General features: G+C 39.4%; 2 protein-coding genes across 6 annotated transcripts in view; both read left to right on the plus strand.

Annotated features, from left to right (window-relative positions):
- The window catches only part of tln1 (talin 1), a 110,131-nt gene extending 106,070 nt beyond the window's left edge, over positions 1-4,061 (plus strand). For both annotated transcript variants that reach the window (XM_084746045.1, XM_084746044.1), the window contains 2 exons: positions 462-587; positions 2,442-4,061. In XM_084746045.1, the coding sequence (XP_084602171.1) occupies positions 462-587; positions 2,442-2,576 (261 nt within the window). In that variant the 3' untranslated portion in view covers positions 2,577-4,061. The remainder of the gene's footprint in view (positions 1-461; positions 588-2,441) is intronic.
- Positions 4,062-7,721: 3,660 nt separating this feature from the next.
- The window catches only part of tpm2 (tropomyosin 2 (beta)), a 43,643-nt gene continuing 36,741 nt past the window's right edge, over positions 7,722-14,623 (plus strand). Inside the window, exon 1 of one of the 4 annotated variants that reach the window (XM_084745985.1) lies at positions 7,722-7,999. In XM_084745985.1, coding sequence (XP_084602111.1) covers positions 7,886-7,999 — 114 coding nt within the window. In that variant the 5' untranslated portion in view covers positions 7,722-7,885. The remainder of the gene's footprint in view (positions 8,000-14,623) is intronic. The other 3 variants (XM_084745984.1, XM_084745983.1, XM_084745982.1) reach the window with 3 other exon arrangements.

The raw sequence follows: 14,623 nt of genomic DNA on the forward strand, positions 1-14,623 counted from the left end.
TGCCCAATGAGACAAATGTTTGTCTTTGAGTGTAGTCCAGCAGGCTGCTCCTCATTGCCTTTTACAGCTATGCTCCGGCACTGAGCAGGAAAAAAAACCTGTTATGGTTTTCTCTCTGAGTGCTGGTGGAAGTTCTCATTCCCTTTCCAGGAGTTGCTTTTCACAAGACTCACAGATGATGTGTCTCCTGCTTCAATTCTGCATCAGTCTGTTTTCACATTCCCTCAAAGACTACATCATGTTCCATGGTTAGAGAAAGTAGACGTGTGATGCATCGTGTTGCATTTCTCAAACTCTCAAAATCGTGTTCTTTTTCTCAAACTCTGTATGATCTCTATGAAAAGCTCCAGAAAAAGCTAGTAAGTGGACTTTGAGCTACAGTTGTTTGTCAATTTACTGTTTCCAGTGTCAAGAATCACAATTCATTTTTACTAATCCTGACTCCTTGTGTGTTTCTACAGGCTGCTGGCAATGCTGTGAAGAGAGCCTCTGATAACCTGGTGAAAGCAGCTCAGAAAGCAGCGTTTGATGCTCAGGATGACCAGGCTGTGGTGGTCAAGAGTAAGATGGTGGGAGGTATTGCTCAGGTGAGACAAAGATCCCAAACACAGCGGGAGCACAAATACAAGCACAAAGGAGCACTGTCATGCACAGAGTATGTGAGACATGTTTCCCTGCAGCTCTGTGAGAATGTTTCATTTATTAGCACAGTTTTCCAACAAAATCAGTCAGGGGTCGGTGATTTATTTTGTAGGTGCTAGTTCATCATCCTTTTTAAAGACATTTTTGAACTTCTGATCCAACAACTCCACTTGATCAGCTCCACCAGTGAAGGATGCTAGTCATACTAGTGTGGTTAGCAACATTCCAACAACTTTGGGCCACATGCTAGACTGGCTGAAAAATGACATCTGTTCACTGGAGTCTGACCTCTGTTCTGAGATTGCTGCCATCAGACAGGTGATGAAAATCACTGTCAAACCCTTGAGACAGGAAGTTAGCTCACACGGACAGACCATCCAGCAAGAACTGGCACACACTGATCATGGTAGTTAGTTCTCCAATGTTGACTCAGCAGTGCTCACTCATGTGAGAACTTGGAGGAGAGATCAAGGATAATCTGACTGGAGGTAGAACCAGAGGGTTTGGAGGGACTGTGTCTGACTGACTTTGTTGCTGGGCCACTGAAAGACTTTCTTGGCCTGGATAAGCTTTCTCTATTGCAGCAAACCCACTGCACCTTGCACATCCAACACAAGGTGAGTGAAGCGTCCTGCCATCTGTCATCAGGATTCAGATCAGAAATGAGATTCTACACCAAGCCTTGGAGGCATTCCATGCTTTCCCATCTTCATAGCACTAAGAGGCTCTCCGCCTTTGGCGATTACACCACATCTGTCGCTAAAAAGCATGCTGCTTGGTGAAGATGGACATAGAGTTGTGAAAACAAAGCCCACCAGTATCTGCAGGCTTCATCCTCTCACCAGATCCCTCAAATCCAGACTCCTCCTGGTGTAATATTAGACTCCAGATATATTAACATTAGTAAAGGGAGAAGTTCTTTGACAAATTAGCACTTATTCTCATTGATCTGTAAAAAGATTCATTTAACTCTCTTCAACTATCTTAAACAATTACCCAGGCCTCAATTTCACTGATTTTAAAATAGGGTAAATACTTCATATCCAGTGTGTTTGGAGTCTATTCTGTTCTCTCCATCATCTCCCCAGACCAAACTTTAAACAACTGTTTAGTGTTATAATTCTTCCACCTCAACTATACCTGAGGCCCTGATCTCTCACAAGATGCCACCACGGATGGCAGCCCACGGTACTGCGACCTCTGGTTCTTTTTCTGGTTTTTGTACTTGTTCAGTTTTCAGCTGTTTTGTTGAGCACACTCCAGAAATGACGCTACATCTTCCAGGGTTTCAACTCCTCTGAGCAGAGCACGTAACAGAACTACTGGGGAAAACGAGAGGAGGGGGAATCTGATTCTACACCAGGCTGACCACACGGAGCACAAATATCCAGACTCCCTGCTCATTGTTCTTGGGACTTTAACAGAGCAAACCTCAGCCATGAGCAACCAAAATACAGACAGCATATCAAATGTCCCACTAGAGATAAAAACTACAGACAAGAAACTAAAATCTGCTGAGCCTGTGGTCAAGATTGTGAGGAGTTGGACCAACAAGGCAAAGCTGGACTGTTTGTGAGTCTGCTGCTACAGTCCTGGATGAGCTCACAGACACTGACACATCTTACATCAGTTTTTGATGAACAGTACTTTTTGACAGACAGCTTGACAGACATGCTCTATACTATTGCTGCTAACAATATGAGTGAGAGGTTTAGTGATTGGTCAGCAGTCACATTTTGCCACTGGTTGTGATTGCAGCTGTTGTGTCCTCAGTGCTCTGACAGTCTGTTGTGTTGCAGATCATCGCTGCTCAGGAGGAGATGCTACGGAAAGAAAGGGAGCTGGATGAGGCCAGGAAGAAGCTGGCCATGATCAGACAGCAGCAGTACAAGTTCCTCCCCTCCGAGCTGCGAGAGGATGGCCAGGAACAGTGAGAGAGTGTGTGTGTGTGTGTGTGTGTTTGTGCCCCAACACATCAGTAATGCAACAGTGATCCATGGAATGCTCAGGACCTTCCCCCAGCTACATGTAGAGATAATAGGCTTCATGCCTCGGTAGAAACTTAACATATTGACTCCAGTTCCACAGTGATGTGTCAGGATCATTACTATCCATCTATTTCTGTATTTAATTTTAAAGTCAAAAGCATAATAATGCAAATTATTATGAATTTTGAACTATATATACTTTAAGTCATTAAGATATCTGTGCTTTTGATTATATATGATCATATACTTTTCATTATATCTGACTCTTTTTTCATCCTTTTCTATGTGGATTGCATATCTTTGTCATTTTACGAAGCCACACAGCATGTACAAACAAAGTCCTGCCAATAAATTCTGCTCGCCTTCACCATTAGAACTTAACTGTTAGATCTTAGAGATATGAAGGCAAGCACAATTTATTCCTCTATGCAAATAATGCATAATCTATGCAAATGTTCTATGCAGATGTTTTTTGTGTGTGTGTGTGACACGTTTAGAAGCAAAGAGACTCAATGTGTAAGTGATAGTACATTGTGAAGCAGACGTCTGTGGTCACATGACGGGGATAATATTCAGTTACTTGTCAATACTGTTTTAAATCTGAAATAAGAACAATGAAATTAAATGTTGCAGTTTTTAAGTTGAGATTTGGAAAAATTTACTTTGCGATGGAACAAATCAGAGTGGAGAAACATTATTTTTTTAAAGATTGCGCTATTAAATGTATTAGAAGGTATCTTCCAATAAGTGGCTAGTGTTTTGTGTCAGTATTTTGATTTAAGCAGCTCCAGTGTTTATGCCTGCATTAGAAGACTTGTTTGTGTAAAGATTATGAAGCCATATATTTAACATCATATTGACTGTACTTGGGCACTCAGTGTCCAGTGAATGACTCCAGTAACATGTTATATGTGCCAATATTAGTGCTTAATGCAGCGCTTCCTGTCACAGTCCAATCCTGTGATTCCACTCTGAGATATACAGGATCTTTGGCTACCTAATGCTTTCCTGTTGAATATTATTTACATAGAGTTCAGTTTATTTCTTATTTCCATGGACCTGATGTTAGCTAACTCTTTGTTCCCAGTGAATCAGTGGTAATAAAGTGCCTTTATAATGTATTTGTCATCTATCATTAACTGATACCAACCATTTACCCCCTAAGTGCACTTCCTTCATAACTCATTCCAATAATTTAAATTTCCCCTCACATGACTTTATTTTCTTTGACATATTATTTTAAGAACAAAATGGCACAACTAGATCAAAATGCCTGCTATAAACATGACTGTAATCAAACAAAGCCTTTTTTTTTCTTAAGTTCACATTTTGACGTAACCGTGGTATAAATGTAATGCTGGTGTACAGCAGTACCACCTCATGGGCACTGTAACAGAGATTTATATTCAATAAAGCCAGTTTTCAGTCAAACTGTTGACATCTATTTTGTTGTGTGACATTCACTCTTCTCACTCTGTTCACAAGAGACTGAAGTTCCTCAACCAGTGGAGGAAGGTAACATTACATTACTCTACATTACACTAGGGCTGCACAGTTAATTGAAATATAGATACATACATACATATATATAAATTGCAATATAGACAAGAGCAATATCCAAACAGCTGAAGCTGCAATTTTTTTGGTTATAATTATTCTTATTTCAGTCGAGGTCGGACAAACAATATTGCAACAGTAAACATAATATTAATGTGTATCTACCTCACTGTCAGTAGATACTCACAAGGTTAACCCTCTCACCTCCACAGCGACCAGTACCCTCCCCTCCCCTCCCCTCCCCTCCCGTCCCCTCCCCTCCCCTCCCCTCCCCTCCCCTCCCCTCCCACCATAGTTCTACATTTAATAATACATCAATTGACAGTCTTTTAGTAACATGTACATTCATACATCATAGTGGTTTACCTGTAACATGTTAACATCAGCATGCCTGAATAGTCCTTCCAGCAGCCCCGTGTATACAGCAGAAGCTGCCTTTTGTTTTTGATTAGGAAAATGTGTGACAGACAATATGATTAAATCCTGTAATGCTGCAGAAAAGTCCTGACCTACAAATCTTGTTCTCCAGATGTAAGAAAACATGTTTGTTTGGTTCAGACACCAACAAATGTCACATCATCAATATGCATTATTATAGGATAAGACTTTATTGATCCCAGGGAGAAATTTGCATGCTACTCCACAGTATATGAAGTCATTAAAATGAACTTCAACACTCTACAATAGAATATACACTACTATAATATGATCCATTCTGAAAAATTAGTACTTTCTTTCAATTTCAATGCAGGACTGTTACTTGTAACAGTATTTTTACACTATTTTTATTTTTACACTGTGGTGTGGCTACTTTCACGCAGTAAACAATCTGAGAACGTCTTCCTTCATTGTCCAAAATTACACTTGTAACTGCTGTGGAGTAAACATAATGCAGTGTGGATTATGTTTCCAATGACTATACTGCACCAGATATCATCTGTCCATCCATTTATCCAACCAGCTACATAGCTATGACATGACATGACAAACATGAATTATGTTTTATATGTTCATAACCAGCATATTTTGCTGATCTAATCAAACAACATATCATATTTACTGTTAATGTTCTTCAGTTTTATTCCTTCAACATCTGAAGCAATTTAAGGATTGTTGAGGTTCAGTAATACATGGCCTGATGAACCTTCTTTTGGCAAAAAAGTCCTATGCTGGAATATTACTGGCTCAAGCAACTGACTAATCTAGAAAATTGTTCTTGGTGGGAACAACTGGTTGGTCATAAATGACAGTAAATGAAGAACCAAATCAGCAGCAAACCCTCACATTTAAAAAGCTGCAACCAGCAAATGTTTGAAATTTTTTGCTTGAAACAGGACTGAAATGATTTATCCATTGTGAAAATAACTGACAACAAATTTTTTGACTTTCTATAAATTAATCAACTAATCGTTGCAGCTCTAATGTGACTAATGTTTCACAGTTGAGTCAGTTCCATTCACTATTGACAACCATTTGTTCAGAATCAGAATCACTTTATTTGCCAAATGTACATGGTACACAAGAATTTGACTTGGTGATGCTGTGCAGTGGGGGAAAAGATAATAAGTTTTATGAGAACAACTTAAAGGGTTGAGGAAATAAATATCAGAATTATGTACAAATAAGAATATTATATACAAATAAGAATAATATAGAATTGAAATATAGAAGGTGCAGGACTTTTACTTGAAATGGAGTATTCTACATTGTGGTACTGGTGCTTTTACTTAAGTAAAGGATCTACATAGGGGAGACCAGAGGGTGCTGTAAAGTTTGGTTAGTTCTAATGCTGTGAGTTTGACCAATCAGAAAAGTACTACAGTCAAGGCATCAACATTGTTGTCTTGCATGGCCAGTGCTCACTGTTGGAGAAAGGTCTGGCTCCACATATGCGTATTCTGCTGTACGCAAAAAAAATGCCCTGCCTTGTTTGCATTTTTTTCAACCAATCACAAACGTCTTGGGTGGCACAAAGCCCAGGATGCAGCGATGGTGCTGCTGCAAAATAGTGTCGAGAGGGGAACTTGTTTTGGTGGAATAATTTTAATTGGCATTAAAATTATTACATCACAGGTAAGAGCTGTTAGCTTGTTTATGTTTGTATCGTTAGCATTCCAGGCATGTGTTGGTTGTACCTTGGAGGTTGTTCTTGTTTCCTGGGGACTTTGAAAACACACACTGATGCTGCAATAACATGGCTTTTAGTATGACTTATACCAGCAGTGTGCATCCAGTGAGTCAGACTATCAATGTCGTACACAGAATTAGCAAGTCTCTGTGAGCATTACAACCAAAAAATTATTAGCAGGTAGAAAGTACCATTTTTATCAAGATTTTTTGCCTAGCGTTAATTGTTTAGTTGGTTGATTAGTAGTTTATCTTGTTTAATTTGATGCGTTGCATTCATGATGCCTTCAAACCCAAATGCTGAAACCGTTAGCTCTGTCATGGCGGCTTGGTGGAGATAGTTGTAACAGTTCATTAAAATGATGAGAGTTTCTACACTGTCTGCTTGGAACACTTTGCAAACTCAATGCCGAGAGAATTGTGGGTCAAGTGTTGTCAGTTCTGGACCTACGTCACCTGCACCCAGGGGTGGCTAACTGGTTTTATGCTTCCGTGTCCTCTGGGGTCCATCTGCAGGAGCACAGGATGCACACAACCTCATAAATTGCCAATAACAGGCAACAAGTTGTCCACTGTAAGTTAATCAGCTGTTTACAACTGTCAGTCATCTGTCAATGTGAAGTAAACAAAAGCCCACTGCTCTGAAATAACACAATCTGGATGATGAGTTCAGTGGCTGCCTGTCTCACTGCTGCCAAACTCCATTAACATTTTGCTCATTTATGGCAAGCTATAAACATCTACGCCTCCTACAAGATTATTAATGGTTTCTTATGACTCATGAACAGACACTCACAAATTTGGAGAAAATTCAGCATTAATATGAACTCTGATCAATGTGAAACAGACATACAAAACCGTAACTCCTGTTTGGATGACATTGGTGATTGTGCACTAGAATTTAAATAGTAGTAACTAGAAAGTAAGTTTTTAGTTTTATTTGTAGTAGACAAACATAGGTACAATGTAGCAAAGATTTAAAGATCTAGCACAAACAACCACTGTGTTACTGATGCTCAAGCAAAAGGTGTTACTACAAGGCCTGTCTCCCCTACTTCTGGAAGTATTTTCACATAATACTCTACTAATATCTAAAAAAAAATCTGTTCACTTCCTGACCCTGTTTAAGATTCCTTTACTTCCTGTGAGTGAAGTGAAAATTAATTTCTCCACAGATATGTTTGATTTGTTCCTGTGTGTGTGACCTCAGTTTGTTACCTCTGCTGATGTCCAGGTGTGAATGCGATGAAATGGATGAAAACAGACCTGGAGACAGACGTCAGAGACACACACACACACACACACACACACACACACACACACACACACACACACACTGGTCCTCTCTCTCTGTCTAAATATGGACAACGTCCCCGCGCGGACACTCACTGAAAAAAAAACGTCTGGGGCTCGTGCAGCTGCTAGTCCATCCTCGAGCTCTCCTCGAGCCGCTCAGAGAAGCCGCACGCGTGCTCCTGTCCACCTGTGTCCCCGCTACACACCCGTCTCTGTCTCCGTCTCTGTCCGGATAACTTCTCCCTCTGTTTGGACGCCACACCACCTGAGGAACCATGGAGGCCATCAAGAAGAAGATGCAGATGCTGAAGCTGGATAAGGAGAACGCGATAGACCGGGCAGAGCAGGCTGAAGGGGACAAGAAGGGAGCAGAGGACAAATGCAAACAGGTACACACGTAACAGTCGCCTCAAGTTAGAGACAAGTGTTTTTTAGTGTCTCTGCTCAGGCATTTTTTAAACAAAACATATAGGTATTTGATATTTTTCTTTTTTCTAATAAACAACATATCACTTTTCAAAATCAAATATCACAGATATGAAATAAACCAACAGGAATAACATAAAGAGTGAACTTAAAACCAGAGTTACAGGGTGTTTCACAAGTTAAAATACAGAAAAATAAAACCATAATTTTAGAGCACATGAGAAAATACAATAAAATGGAGACAGGAAAACAAGATATAAAAGAACAAACATGTACAAGTAGGCCTTGAAAATATTTTTAAACTGGATTACTGACAAGATAAAAGAAAGATAAGACAAAATTTGTATTTATAAATGTGTATAAAGCTTGTATTTGAAGTTTGTTTGAGAGTGAATAGAGAGCAGCAGCTTCATTTTCTCAAAGGCATGATGGATGGAATCAATGTGGATCTTGGCACCATCAACTGAGGAACAGAGTTAACAACCACACAAAATCAACAGCATCATTAAAGCCAGACTGTGTAACTCTTGAAAGATGAAAGACCACATTCTTCTACTTATTTTGAGCCATAAACAATTAAAGGCTTCAGCAGTTTGCCTTACTTGGTCTGGTATGACCAGAGATATTACTGTGGACTGACGTCACTCAGTCAGTGTGCTGACTGGCCTGTTTTTTGCAGCTTTGCTTTAGCGTTCACTGTGAGCTCGTAGTGTCAATTGTGGTCAGCGTTCATCCAAAGAGTCTTTACAGAGTCTCTAAAGGGCTTTTCACAATCCATATTCTTAAATCAGGGCTATCCTTAGCCCTGGGCTAAGAGTTAACCCTGGGACAATTTAGTCCCTTTTCATACACACATGGTTAACACAGGGTTAAGATAAGCCCAGGGCTATAGGATTTACCCTGTCCTTCTTCTGGGTTGAAGCCTCTGTACATTCACAGAGGTGTTTTACATTAATCTGGTTGATTATCTTTTCCAATCTCGCAAACTCGAGGCTCCCCCTACTCTGGAACATTTTATTCCTGAGACTGTTCCACGTGAAACCACCTACATTGCTGTAATTGGCTAGTTCTCATTGCCTCAATGACGTGTGGTTGTGATTGCCAGAAAGCCTTTCTAATGAAAAGGTTCTATTTTAACTATAAATCATGATCTTTTCCTAAACCTACCAAAGTAGTTTTTGTGCTTAAACCTAAACAACTGCAACTGAAAACTGAAAATAATAAGTCGACTAAATCTAAAAAAACAGTGACATTTAGCTTCACACGGTACATAAAAGCCAGTCTTCTGTATGAGAGTACTGTGTTTGGTTCATTTATCCACCTTAACTTTCTTGATAAATTTCTCCCAGATGTCAATAGAGTGTTGCAGGACTGAGTCTTACAATCTGGAAATGACTTAGCATATTAGCACTTCTCTTCCATCATCTAAGAGGCAGTGGGTTTTCTGAATGGGTTTTTCATTAGATGACTGAAATAAGGTCTGTGGTCAAAACAAGCCTAAGCTTGTTTGACAACAAAAAATACATCAGTAAATATCCCATTTGAGAATTTTTAAGATTTTTCATGTCCTAAAGAAGATGTTTGCCAACAAGAAGTTGTCACAGCATCATGCTGAACATTGGTGACTTAGAGGTGTAGATGATGAAGTCATGTGACTGTAATGTAGTTTGTTTGTAGCCAAATGTTTGCTTTTTTTACTTCTGGTGATTGCATATATGCTTTAAAAATATAAGCGGTGTTAATTTATGAAGATTATCTTGCTGAACAAAATGTTTAAGTATAATAAACGTTTGTTCACCAAACAGGTTATTATCTCAAATAATCAAAAATCCCATTGTCTTTTTGTGGTGCAAACCAGAACAATGTTATGATCATCCCTGCAGCATTGTAGAGAGGTGAAGTCATGCCCCTTTTGCTGTGTCCCATGGGGACTTAACTTAAAATATGAACAGCAGTCAATGGCAAATAATTGTTTGAAGTTTGTCAATTTAAAAGATAATTTTACATGACAAGAAAGTCACAATTTACCATAGGTTTGTCATAGTTTAGCTCAATTTTGCCTGAAAATGCACAGTGAATTGCATCTCTCATCTCTCACAATACATGTCACCAACACCAACATGGCTGTCACTTGTAAAGTTACCTTCCTGTAAGTGTTTTATCCAGCAACTCCTGGTAGCTTTTATCTTACCCTGCGGGCAGCTGGATTGTGAGATTGTGAGATCATACGACCACACAAGAATCCATCTTGCCAGGCTTCAAGTTATCCATTTGTATCCATGCCAGAGGCGGTGCAAGCCAATCAGCATCCTCAGCGGGACTACTGGCAGCCACGGACATGGTTTTAGGTGGCTGACAGCGAAAAGTGTCTATGAAAACAACATCTCTTGATCAAACAATGTCGGCTCCTGAATTGGTTAGTGTAGATACTGTGATAGCAGCAGTTATATCAGAACGGGAGAGTATTTCTTCATTGACAGAAGAGCAAAGAACAACCCTGAAGGCTTTTATCAATGCAAAAGATGTTTTCACTCTTCTTCCATTCGGCTTCAGCTTTGGTTCAGGGAGTGGATCTGATTGGTTGAAGTTAGCCCATGTTAGATGTGACAGATACAGATGGTTTGTCCTATCACCTGCCAAGTGTTCTTTTTGGAAGTGCCTGCCTTTTTCCAAACAGTTTCTGTAGACGACTTCCCAGATGCTTCTGTGTTACAAACTATCTGGCATGACAGGGTAGCTTTTATCAGCCTGGACGAAAAACAGCAAGCAAGACCCATTGCTTGAGTGACTGCATCCCCGACCAACACACACATCATAGCTTCAGTAGCTAGTCTATTACATATCTTCACATTCTTATACTTAAACAGTTTTACGATTTTTTTGACTTGCAAAATATCTTTCAAATTCTGGTGGTCCACCAGGAGGGTCTTGACTCCACCTCTCTATATAACACTTATGCTCACAGCCAGTCAGAGCACAGTAGGGTAGGACTAGGCACAGCAGTCCCAAATTCAAGTGCTGCCATCTTGTACTGGTGGTGTCATCCTAAGCCAGAGTCTGTGTGGTGGTGATCAGAGTTGGAACTGCTGTATTGAGGTCCCTACAACGCAGCCAGTCGACTCAGCGGCGGGCAAAGCAGTGATTTGAAAACCCCTTTTAGAGCATGAAATAACTAATTAAAACCAAACTGATCAGAAAAAAGCAAAATAAACCTCAGCATTGTCAGGGTTACATAAAATGACATAAATCATGTTAGAGAAAAATGTATTTGACGTGTACTTTGATGTTTTAATTTGGCTGATGTACTATCTGCTAAAATGGATGGGGTGGGGTTTAGGATTTATACTGAAGCCAGCCACCAGGGGGCTCCTCAGATGTTTTGGCTTCACTTTTGAGGAGCTGTCATGTTGTCCATCTATATATATTAGATTTCAATAGTATATCATTTCAGTATATATAACTGCCAATATGTATGTAAAGAGCTGCAGCACAGAAATATTAAAGATATTTTTGAGGTAATTAGAGACAGTGTGTCCATTACAAAATTTGTCCACGAAAGAGTACTGAGAAGTTTATTTTACACAAAAAATGCCCATTTTGTGCCACTAGATGGGCTGGTCATAATACTTGTTTAAAAAAATGTTAAACAATTTATTTCTCTGAGCATTATGGCTTTATTTGATTGTGGACAGCCCCTGTCCAGATGTGAGCTGGGCTCATGGTCAGCACCATAACCCCTAAGGTGCTCCTAGGACCAAACTGTAAGCAAACTTTTATCCAATTTTTTTATGTTTTGTGAATGTAAAAAACATATACGTTTGCCAATATATTGTCATCATATTTTCATAAAGTCTCAGATTTCTATATTGGCATCAAGCTCAGAAATCTAATTGTGAACTGAGTGAAGGAGGGAAAGAGATGAAACTGTGACACAGTAATCTAAACAGTAATTAGAGGTGATAAATCTAATGTATGCATGGCGAAATGTTTTTTTCAGAACTGGTAAATGATGACAGAACAGAAGTGACAATCAAAGTTATCACTCTGGTCAAACAGCATGGTTTTAGTAAAACAGCTTCAGATTTATCGTCATTCCACTGAGATAATTTGTGACATCTAGAACTAAATAACTGTGGATCATCTGTGTAACAAATAAGTTTATATATAATGTGACCCAGTGGAAGCATGTTTACTGAAAAAAAGATGAGGTCTAATATGGAACCTTGCAGTGCACCATGTCTTACAGAGTAAATGATGAATGAATGTACACAGGACACAGAGTTACTCAAAGAAACATAAAACTGTCCATCAGAGAAGGGAACCATTGGAGGGCTGTATCTGTAGTAGTAGTCTGTGAAAATGAATTCAAACGTCATCATGAATTGTCTATTAGATCAAGACAAATTGAAAGGGCAAAACTGCCAGAGTCAATGTTTGCACTGAATTTATTCAGTTTTAAAATAAAAAAATAAATACATGACAAAAGAAAAAAGATAGTCTGATGAAGCTGTTTTCAAGTCTGAGTTAGTTTTAGACTATCTCTTGCTGTAATTTGTCACATCATATCACAATATGTGATTCAGCATGGAATAAAACATGAAAAGCTAAAACTGCTAAAAAAAAAAAAAAAAGTGCTATGTAGTGCTGTGTTGGCTATTGCATACAAAAAAATCAACAAGTCAAGTAATTTATATACAGCCTCAGCATCATATTGTTATGACTAGCCTCTCAAAGGGATAGTTCACCCAAAAATGAAAATTCAGTCATTATCTCTCACCCTCATGCTGATTGAAGGTCGGGTTTGTTTTAGTCCACAAAACACTGCTGGAGTTTCACAGGAAAAACAGTGTTGCAGAATCTCCCAAACAATGGAAGTGAATGATGACCAGTTTTCAAATGGAAAATATCTCATAAAATACCACCATACTGCTCGTCTGGGATAATCCAAGTCCAGACATGACGTTCGCACACTGCCACACCACACACACCCAGTTTAAACGGTGTGTATGCACATGTGATTGTGGCTCCAAGCTAAGGATCTACAGTGAAGATTGAGGCTAAAAATATGATGTAAATGACGTCTTTCAAGTCAACTTGGCGTGTTGGGACTTTAGGAGACTTGGATTACACCAGATCAGCAGTATGGAGGCATTTTATGTGTTTTTTGTTGTTTTTGAAAATTGGTCACCATGCACTTCCACTTCCAAACTAAACCCGACCTTCATGAAGGTGAGTAGAAAATTACTGAATTTTCGTTTTTGTGTAAACTATCCCTTTAATAGTGCCACCTGTCGTTGATACTGTGAAGAACCACTGATAAAAAGATAGCTGCGAAGTGAGAAATGAGCTACGATTCATTGCTTCAGCTAAAGAAAATGGTGATATTCCTTTATGGATGACTTGCAGTCTCTCCTGAGTCTCCACAGTGTAACTGACAAGACCAGGTAGCAATCAAAGAATAGACAGCACCTTTCAACACAGCACCTGTCCACACAGCATTGTTCCCAGAGGACCTGTGCTATGACAATGCCTGCACAATCACCCCTCCCTGCCTATGAGCATTGAATACTGGCATGTCTATTTAAAGACCCCCACCTTCTCTGAATTGTTGGTCTTCACAGAAAGACAGTCAAGGCTGTTGGGTTGGGAGTTGCCACATTGTGGACTGTAGGATCAGGACTGTCCCAGGCTATTTGTGACTGAGAGGCCTTACAAGGCTACAGGCTAGGAGACACTGTCAGGAGTGATATAGAACGGACATTTGTCCTGGGGACATTGTGGTGGGGCCACATCACTGTCATTTACAATTGGCTTTTTATAGTCCTTGAAGCTGTTGTTGCAAATGGCAACAATCTTTGGAAATGACTCATTGGATAATAAAAGCTGATTCCAAAATGGAGGCTCATCTGATTATGAACAAGTAACATTCAGCATCGCCGCTTGTTAGATTGATATGTTTTGTGATGCAGTAAGGAAAAGTGTTTATCGTGCAGATGTATAGTAGAACCTATACATGGTGTTGCTGCTCAGCCTGACAGTTTTTCCAAGTGGCCGCTCACATTATTGCAGCAAAAAATCCCTAAAATGATTTTCTTCATAAGCTACCATTATCAAAGAGACATCTGTAAAACTGTTAACAGTAAACCATGAACTGCAGACAAGCTCAGTTATGACTCTGTCTATTGTAACTTTGTGATCCATGGGGATTTTATACTTTTAAAACTTTCCTCAAGCCAAAAGAACAGATTTAAAAATCAACAACATTTGGGCGCCTTGATAGCTCAGTTGGTACCAGGGCTGTGAGTCCTTTGCAGCAGCTGTGGGTTCAATCCCAGCCTGCGGCCCCAACATTATCAAAATGTAACCATGTAAAGTCTATGAAACAAGCAGGAACCAAGCAGGAGAAAAGTTACTGCACATATTCGTGTGATATGCCTGCTGTTAAGTAGGGATGTTCCTGGCAACTAATTTCCCTGTCCATTAAATGCAAAATTTAATTTAGCTTGTTGACTAGTCTTATAGTAAGAAAACACTCAGAAAGCAATTCAGATTGAGCAGAATTTAACCATTTATAACGTTAAAACACT

The sequence above is a fragment of the Lutjanus erythropterus genome, chromosome 20, assembly GCF_056507025.1.
Source record: "Lutjanus erythropterus isolate fLutEry1 chromosome 20, fLutEry1.hap2, whole genome shotgun sequence".
Lineage (NCBI taxonomy): Eukaryota > Metazoa > Chordata > Actinopteri > Lutjaniformes > Lutjanidae > Lutjanus > Lutjanus erythropterus.